This window comes from Melampsora larici-populina, assembly GCF_000204055.1.
Source record: "Melampsora larici-populina 98AG31 unplaced genomic scaffold MELLAscaffold_112, whole genome shotgun sequence".
Taxonomy (NCBI): Eukaryota; Fungi; Basidiomycota; class Pucciniomycetes; order Pucciniales; family Melampsoraceae; genus Melampsora; species Melampsora laricis-populina.
Genome location: NW_006768876.1, coordinates 9,255 through 19,006, shown reverse-complemented (window position 1 = coordinate 19,006; position 9,752 = coordinate 9,255). Strand labels below are relative to the sequence as shown.

Below are 9,752 nucleotides of genomic sequence, written 5' to 3'. Positions count from 1 at the left end.
CGTAACAGCTCCCAATCGACAGGTTCAAGCCCCACTGCGAGTAGTGAGGAACCCATATCTATCAAAGTATCCTCGAGAAGGGAAAGACCATAGTGCTCAAGCTGAGTGTTGCTAGGAGTTATTAATGGCAATGTCAAAGCTAACCTGTACTGGCAATCATCTATTAAATTGTCTGAGTGTTTGTCCCAGAGTGCTTGCGGGTCTGCGGGAGGACTGTGAACCAGGAGTATGGCAAACATGTCTCGAAGTTGTCCTCCGGTTTTAAAGTCGGCCGCTTCTGTCAGGCAGGTGTCATAATGAGCGTCGCTCAACAGCAGACCACGCGCGTTGGCCGCTGCTCGATAAGTCGAGTAGAGCATCCCGTTTACTGTCCTCAAATATTGAAATGACTTAGCACCGCGTGTCGAGGTTAAAAGAAGACGTAAGTAATACCAATCACCATGGCCCGGCTTCGCAAAGTACAATCGCGCCACAGTGGCTGAATCCTTGACTCTTCTTGACCACTCTTTGTCGGATTTGTTCCACCAAAAGTACTTGGTCATGTCGGTATACAGGAGCGCGCGCGCAGTTAGAAATGTACGATCTATCCTAACGTTTTCTGCGCATAACCTCATATACTCCGATAGTGTTGTCCTTGTTGCTCGTCCCGAATCCAGTGCAGCACGAAGTCCATCTCGATTGCGAAAGTACACCATTTGGTTATGTTCGTCATGCAGTGTCAGACGTGTTATAGCCGGATGACGTCCAGACAGCGAATACTTGAGCAACCTCCAAGCAGCTAATTCAAAAGTCAGCAAGAATCTCTCCATGAGGTACGACTACACGCTCACCTTCTGCTGCGCCCAGGCACCGCGCATCAACATAGTCCGTCGGCTCATTTTCAGTCTCCAGACTCAGATCCTGTCGATCGTGCCCCTTAGCTATGTACTTGTATAAATACTTGACTGCCTTCATGCTTACAGCTATCTCGACATTTATGTGGCAGCGGAATTTAAGTAGAAGAAATGGATTGTATGGAACCACATCACGGTTTGTATACACGCGTCCATTTTTGATGAATGACACCCCGTTGTCCGGTCGCTTGTACTTTGGATAAGCGCCCTCAGTCATGACGGTCGTCTCTTGAAAGGGTTGTGGGAAGCCATACTTGCATTTCGTCCCATTCCAACAGCTTCTTCCTTCTCCACATGGGCCATGAACCATATTTTCAGTAACCAGTTCATATAATAACGGCTCAGTAATTGGGTCGGGAATTGTAGCCCGCACAAGTAAATCAACATCTTCCGCAGTTTTGGGTGTAGATTTTCTATCGAGTATCAAAATATTATGCGTATGAGGAGATCCGCGCTTCTGAAATTCGACTGTGTGTACGTCTGAGATGCATACACCCAATCTCATTCTCTTCATCACGTCTCAATGGAGCTCCTTCAGCTTCATGTGATAAACCCGCGCAATCAAGTCCGGACAATCCTCAGGTAATTGACCTTTGAACAGCGTGCGTGTGATTTCCTCCCAGTGCGTGTTGGCTGTCATCGTAATAAAGAGGCTCGGCCGGCCGAAAGTCTTCACTAAAGCCATCGCGTCTTGGTAAAGCTGGTGCATGTGCCGCGGCCCGCCGATGAATGTTGCTGGTAGGATTATCGCACGTCCAATCGTCGAGTCTTGGTTGTTCAGAGCCTCAGTGGCACCGTTGTAAAGCTCTGCTCTGAGTTTTGGTTGATTCTTGCTAATGTATTTGAGCCTTGCGTTTTCAATACAGACATACATGTCCACCAAATACTCCTGAAATAACCTTCCACCTCTCAAGACTGCTGAGAACACGTCGCGTCGCTGAAACAGAGTGTAGGCAAACCACTCGAGCGCAGTGACTTTCCCAGAGAGACCTATAATGGAGTGTCAGCGTTGAGAAATGAATTGACTTGGTAATGAACTTACGCTTCTCAGTGTAATGTCGATAATGCTCGTCCCAGCCGTGCGAGCTGTACATAAAGAAGAGTGGATATCGGAGCGAAAAATAATTCGTGTTGAGCTCAGAAATCCGCTGCAATTCTCCTGACTGCCGATGCAAGATGATATCACGGTCCTTTGAGCCGACCAAACCATCGCCCGGCAGTATCGCCGCGACCTGACTGCAAGTTGGGTAATTATATCTACTGACGTTCCGCCCATGGCGCTGGAGGGATTTGATCTTGATCGTCTTGACTTGGCCTGGCGCCAGGATCGCCTCTGCTGCCTTGTACACCTTTGCAAATGGATTATTGAGATATAGAAAAGCTTGAATTGTGGCGAGTGTTTGTATATTCATGCCTGAGTTTTCTGGCTTGCGCAGTGAGAGTTCCTCCTCGGCTTGGTCGCCAAAGATGAACATCTGTCCAAATGTCTTGACGGCGCCTTCGATTGGGAGGAGGGAACCAATCAAATGAGTGAGTGAGCCTTTAATACGATATGTCCATGCTCCACTGTTTCCCAAAACCGTCTTGTCCGGTTTTGAAGCCGTCGAGGTAAAAGAAACCGCGTTATTGAAAGAGCAAATGTTCCGCCTGAAATTCTTGGACACTGAATGGCCGCAGTCAGTAATATTCGCGAATCTGACTACGTTGGGACTCACTTTGGTCTTGGTCCGTGAATAGACGGCGAAGGAATGGAGGCGTCAAGCCGTTCTCCAAATGATCACTTGGAAGTCCTACCGCTCCTTGTTGGCAGCATGTCAAGTAGGTGACCGAAGGAGACGACATTGTCTTCTGAGTCCGCTCAAGTTTCCAGTGCAAAGCCCCACAGGTAGCACAAGGATCATCACATTTGCCGACGTCGTATGGAATTTGACTTCGAAATCTAGCCAAAATGCTCCGTTCTGAGGTTTCCGGAAGCGTCGAAGAGGCTAGGCCAAGTCCGGTGATCACTTCTTCATCTTCCGATTGTGAATGGATGGAGTCGCCGTCGCTACTCATGATCCTAAAGAAGTTGTAGTGTTTGTTCTTTGACTTTGTAAAATGGAAGTGGTCAAAGACGATCAGATATTCGCTGGCAAATAATTGGCTCTGAGGCTAGTGATAAAGATGTGTCAAGGGCCAGGAAGGGAATGGCTTGAGCAGTTTTGTCTCTCCTCGAGCCAATTGATTCTCACAGCGAGCTTTGAAATGGACCAGCTATATTCAAATTCACTACGTGCTTGGGCCGGTTCAGGCAAAGTGGATGGGAAGTCAAACAACCAGAGTTACAGGCGCAAAGCTTAGGATTACGATCAATGGAGTGTGGTCAATAACATACAACTGGCGTCGCCCGGCTACATCGAGTGCGAACATAATACAGTGAGAGACAAATAGAACTGCGCCGGGCTAAGCGCCCTTTGACTTCTTTGCAGTACGGCCAGCGGGAGCGCGCTTGGGGGCACTGGGACCGGGCTCAGGCGCTTCGGGGGGCTTCATGACTACGTTACCGTCGTCATCGAAGTATCCCTCCTTGGGAGGCGGGTCTGGTCGCTTCTTGCCTTTCCCAGCGGATCCCGAAGTCTTGGTTGGCGGGGTGGACGTGGTAGGACTGGAGGTATTTATGTGCCTGGCGTGTTAGACTTGTTAGCTAATGTTATTCCACTCGTATTGAAGTGGGCGAACATACTTAGCGGGACGGACTCTGCCAGTAGGCGTGACCTTGGTCCCGGCAGCCTGGCGCTTCTTGTTGGTCGTTTCGTGCCCACTCGCTACGTTCAACGATGTGACCTACCCGGAATATGCAATTAGTTCCACCAAATGCGTGGATCACTGTTGAAGTACTCACCTCCACAATCCAACGGTTGTTGTCATTGTCCCAGTCGACAATGAATCCGTGTACTAACGTCTCTTTGCCATCCTGAATCAGAACTTGGGATGCCTTCATCTTCACGGTTGGACAAATACAATACTTGACTTCGAATTCAACGCTTTCGCGGAGCTGGTGGCAGATTTGTTAGTTCGAGGATCGAGAATGGCTGGTAGGAATTAAAGGATAGAAGAGACTGCTTACTTGAGGATTGTAGTCCGCGTGGTTCATGGTGAAAGCCAATGTGGCGTCTTCGGTATTGGGTTCGGGCAATTCGCGTTGTGAGGAGACGGTTCCGAAGCCGGAGGCAGCGGCGTTGTTGTGAAGTTCTCCAGCGAATGTGTCAGAAGTTCCTACGAGAATTTTGTGATCGGCTTCAAAATATAATTTGTAGTCGGCTGATTCCGTGCTGGGTATCATTTTGGCCTTGATCGCATAGCAGTGATTTTCCAAGGGAACTTCCATGGAACTACAGTATGCAATCAAGTCGCCGTCGTACTCGCGCTCATTGTCACCGTCCCAACCACTGCAGGTAAGAGCCACAGTGGTACCTCGGTAAGTATAGTTTCTGCTATCTGCGGGAGGAAGCTGGGAAAGAGTTTGGATTGTTAATGCCGTGTGGAGCCAAGCAGAGAAATAGAACTGACTATCTCAGAGACTTCGAATACACTAGAAACCATAAATGAGTGTGACTTTTTGACAGGCGCGTTTGACATGTTCTTGGTCATGACTTTGGACATGATGAGTCAAGCTTGAAGTATTTGAGTGCAGGGTCAATGTGGGAGAAGTGAGGTTGGTCGATTGAATCAATGTAGAAAGTTGAATTGAATTCAGCCTTGAATCTGTCTGACAAAATAGGTGCGGGAAGTAGATTGTCGAGTAGTTTATTGTTGTTGGAAAAGGTTCGTATAATGGAATAGGCGGAAGTGTGATGTGGTCGACAAAGCGATGTGTTTTTAACTTCTTGAGGACGTCGCTTGAAATGAAACTACTCAAAGAGAAATTGAGCTGGAACTATCACAAGTGGTTGAAGTTATCAAGATTCGTGTTGGGATGAATTAATCGAATTCGAGCTAATAGTTGATAGTATTTATAAGAACAAGAAATAGTCTTGTGAGGTGGCGATTGGCAAGTAATGGCTGTTTAATGGTCTGTGCCCAGCGATTGAACCGTAATTGGGATGTGACCTGGATCAACCAGCATAGACATGGAGACCGCTAAAGGGAGAAGGCGAAAATTCGGACGGTGTTGATGTGAAGTGAAACAAAACGTTAGTGGGCGAAAAGTCTTGTTGGACCGGTTTGTTTGGGAATATTACTGAGCGCGAAAATGGAGCTGGCTACGGCGGACCTTGGCGAACGTAGTAGTGACAGATGGCTAATGCGTAAGCTCACGTATCGACTTGGCCAGGGCGGTGGTACGTTGATTGTGTGATAGCGACAGCTACTTGTTGACAAAGATTGGGCTGAGTCATGGAGTCCACGTATGACGTAACAGAGCGGGTCCGAAGTGATGAAACCCTTCCATGTATTGTCCGTGTGGCGGGGCCAGTGGTGAGTAAGTGTGTATGTAATGTAGATTAGCGTAGCTTGTTAGGGTCTGTTGCGAGGGAAGTGAGTTGGACTATGAAGTAATATTCAGGGCGGTGAGTTAGAAAAAAAGAGATTTATGGCATGGTTTCGGAAGCCAGAATTTAGAGCTGGGAACCGTTGCCTTTGTTAGAAATGAAGCGGTTTTGTGGCATGGAATTGGAAGTGAGGATTGGAAGCTGGAGACGGTTGTCTTCGGTCGTGATTTTATGTTATAGATCATCATTCAAGTTAAGGGTGAACCTCGTTCGACGGCAAAACTCGATTAAACCTCCAATCCCTACTACAAATTGAGGGTTTACGCGTCCACACAAATTAATGCCCACCCACCCCACATGTTTCACCATCACTCATCTCCATCAATCCTTCCTGCTCATCACCATTCACCTGAGGCGGATGACCTTACCATATTTACCCAACTCGCGGCCATCCACCAGGTCATAACCGTACGGAATTGATACCTGATGCCTCCAGTGAACAAACATCATTGCTTGCAGCACCAACCTACCCCCTTTCAAGTTACCCACAACCCCAGGTTTGATCTCTTACCACCAACCACTTGCATTGTCTTCATTCCTCCTTATCAAAACATTATAACATCTGATCATCCAAACCGTGACCTCATCCTTACCCTGGCAATTGCCCAACCACTTGGCTATAGCTCTTCAAGTGCATGATCCTTGGTTTGGCTCTCGATAACACAACAAAGTTTCCACTCCTGAACCCAACAATAGTTCTTGACTCAATAGTCGAGTCGCCACCCATTCGTCTGTCAACCTTCATCCCCAATGCTCAGATCGCCAACTCACCCGTATCGTACTCCACCCTTCAAACATCTTGCTCATTTTCATGAAACCATACAAGTGAGAACTGAATCAAAGACTTCACCGAGCTTGCCAGGTGTTATATTGTGATAGTGAGTCCCCCACTGCCCTCTCACACAGCTTATTACTCACGCATATTGCCTGCTGGTGTTGATTTTGCTCATCCTAAGGTTTTAGGACTTCATTGCCTTTGCAAAGGCGTAAGATCTTTGTAAGTGGAAGGCTGATAAGCGTAAATTGATTGATGGAGCTGACATGCGACTGAACATTTCCTATTGTTTCTTAAGTTCATATCTGGGTCACTACTGCTTCTTCTTTGTGGTTTTCAGTAAAGCCGATTGGTTTGCTGTATTGTCGGGCTCTGAGCTACAAACTGGCATTCCATACGGCGTACTGACAATCAAAATGAGATCAGAATCTGGTGGCTGAGGGCGTGGTCAGTAAGCTCGCATGACTATTGGCTGACTGTGCGGTGAGACTCAGACTGAAATGGTGTCCTTGTGTATTCTGCTGTCACTATTCAGATTTACCCCAGTAGGATAACCTTTTTTTCACTTCTGTCTCTTCAATATTCATTTTCAGAGTGATACAACTAAAACATATTACTTGAACTCAATCATCATCTCATTCAATGGTCTTGCTAGCCATCAAGTCTTGTTCAAGAGGTTACAACTCATTCAAATCCAAATTGAATGAAAATTGATCTCTTGATTCGCTGACTGTTCAAGACCTCAAGTCTATCATCAAGAAATCTACAAAGGTGGGAGTCAATTTATTGATTGGTTCTTTAGTATCCCTTCAATCTGATTGATCTGTTTTTTTTGATGAATGATTTCATTTAGCTTGATTTAAATCATCAGCGACTTACTACGGTCAATAAAAAAGTTCTCAATGATGATCAAAAAGTGTTATCGGATTACAATATTTCAGATGCTGATGAGATCATCTTTAAGGACCTAGGTTGCCAAATCTGTTGACACTACACCAGATTGCAAATTTACCGCTGAGTTTAGAAAACTGAAAAGACATAGAAAATTATACACAAGGCAGAAGGGGTCAAAAAACTATGGAAAAAATAAGGGTTGCATTCCCCTGTGTGTGCCCAATATTTTGCATATTTTTACAGATTTTTACGGCAGCAGTGTATATCAGGTCAGAAACTCAGTTTATGTCCAAAACTGGCAGTCATGGAGACATTAACCCTGTGAGACCAATAAGATTGTCAAATTTGTGTGAAAATCTGGAATGTCTGCCCATTCTGCAAGCTACATGTTTAATTCACCAGATACACATTAGAATGAATGGTGTGTGTCCAAAAATGAAGAAGGTACAGCAATCACCGTCCCCAACAGCAAAGCTAGAAAAGCTTAGAAATCTGTTCCACAAGGGTTTCAGCATCCAAATGAAAACTGTAGATCCAGTATGTGGCTTTCATAATGTGCAACTGCCAAATTGATCAAAAGAAAATTGTTGTATTTGTGATTGTTGAAAAGTTTCTGCCCAAGCCTGGGTAGTTTTGGACAAAATTTGAGTTTCTGACCAAATACACCCAAGATCATTTTTCTATGGAACATCTTCAAAACTCAAGGTAAAAATATGAAAAAACATGCAAAATGATGGGAAATCACAGACTGATTCAACCAGAATTTTTTCAAATTTTTCCTACCTCTCATGCATTGCTGAAAATTTTCTACATCTTGACTTTTCTAAACTCCATGGTATATTATTGATTTGGCGTAGTGTGAGTATCTCTAAAACCTCAACCCACTGCTTTTGACTTGCTCTGATTTATTCCTCTGAACAGCATGGAGGACAGTTTTGTAGATCAAATATGTAAGTGCAACTAGATCAATGATTTTTGTGATTGGTATTCTGATCTTCAAATCTTATTCATTCTTTTGTTTCATAACTTGGACCTTTGATCATTCACCCTCTATCATTATTCCCGAACTCATTATCAAATCAAATTTACAAAGGTCCAGTCTTACACAGTACAATGCAAAAGTGAGGAAATTTCATCAAAACTTTGTATACCTGGATATGATGACTGATCTTTACTCCTCTCTTAGACCGCCTTTGCTATGGTGATGGCCCATTTTGTTAAAAGAGAACTTGAAACTATCTTGTGAATAAAATTTGATTTTTCATTTTTTGGATTAGATGGCTAGCTAATTTGAGAGTTAAAAAAAACTTGTTCTACTAATTGACTAAACAGATTTTTAGTTGATTGAAGTACTGGCTCGACAGAAAATGGTTGAATTGTGGATCTTTTGTAAAGTTTGCCAAAGGTACATCACATGGCAACAATTGTGTGAGGAGGCAATCTCAAATGATTGGTGTCCGCGCTTGCTGATCTATGCATCGTGGGCTTCATTTACTTCCAGGCTTAGTACATGCATTGGTTATGGCATAATAAGTAGGAGATTGTTCAGTCTCTCTGACATTACATTACATCTTGACTATCAGGGGATACAAATGGTAGTGGTGAGTACATGACTGTGCTGAGACCGCAAACCACAGCACGTAAATAAATTCTATTGATGCATGACTGTCTTAGGAAACAAAAAGAACAAGAAGGTAATCACAAATACTAAAACTCAATGTGAGATAGGACTGCCAGGTAGGAGTCATTGCTTTAAAAGATTAATAGAAGAGAGTAGGATGCGGCAGGAGGCTGAGCAGCAATGGCTAGAGTTGAAGCAACGCATCAAGCAGAATAATACCACGATGCACAAAAGTACCGCCACAACCTTGACTCTTCTGCATCCGACTATGCCTGTGCCCAAACGTCCTGTACCTCAGATCAAAGCGCCAAAGATAGCAACCCCAAACAAGTTTGACGGAGCAAAAGGTCAGAAAGCAAAAGTGTTCATGAATCAAGTCAGCCTCTATATGCAAATGAACGCTGCTTCATTCATTGTTGAACAGGCGCAGGTTGCTTTTGCGTTATCTTACATGGATGGAAAGGTGAGTTTATGGGGTCAATCTCTCACAGATCAACTCCTAGACTCCGAAAAGATGTGTCTTGTTACCTGGAACAAATTTATTGAATCGTTTAAAGCCACCTTCTTCGACACTGAGCGGATCACCAAAGCTGAAAAAGAAATACACTGTTATGAGCCACTATTAGGCTATGCTTGTACTGAGTCCTACTCGAGACTATACTGTGCCTGTCAGAGATTTTCCCAAACCTCACGTTGCAATCTCATTACAATCTCATGGCACCTTTCCTCATAGACTCTTGATCACCACTTCACGAGGTCCTAATATATTGCAAGGTCTATATCAAGGTCAACAGTCTACGTCGAAATTCAAGTATCAAGAAATAAGAAGAAAGTTAATTAGAAAGTTAAGAAGAAAAAAGTTTAAGATAAGGATTTTACTAAATCCAGCCCCCCCTTGTGAGGATTGACCGCCCCCTTTTACCTGTATTTCAATTCAAAATATTGCCTATCTCACGTAGGGGGCGGTCCAGAGAGCTGATTTCGAGTTCTAGTGAATAAAGCGGGCGGTCTTGAATACAGCCCCTGTATTCTCCAAACCA

General features: G+C 44.6%; 1 protein-coding gene across 1 annotated transcript; it reads right to left on the bottom strand.

Moving 5' to 3' along the window:
* Positions 1 to 2,570: 2,570 nt before the first annotated feature.
* Positions 2,571 to 4,535, bottom strand: MELLADRAFT_114100 (uncharacterized protein; the record flags this gene model as incomplete). The annotated part of the gene is made up of 7 exons (XM_007418905.1): positions 2,571 to 2,981; positions 3,268 to 3,283; positions 3,352 to 3,537; positions 3,616 to 3,716; positions 3,775 to 3,927; positions 4,000 to 4,383; positions 4,443 to 4,535. 7 exons carry the CDS (start codon positions 4,533 to 4,535, stop codon positions 2,571 to 2,573), a joined length of 1,344 nt encoding a protein of 447 aa, XP_007418967.1.
* Positions 4,536 to 9,752: the final 5,217 nt, after the last annotated feature.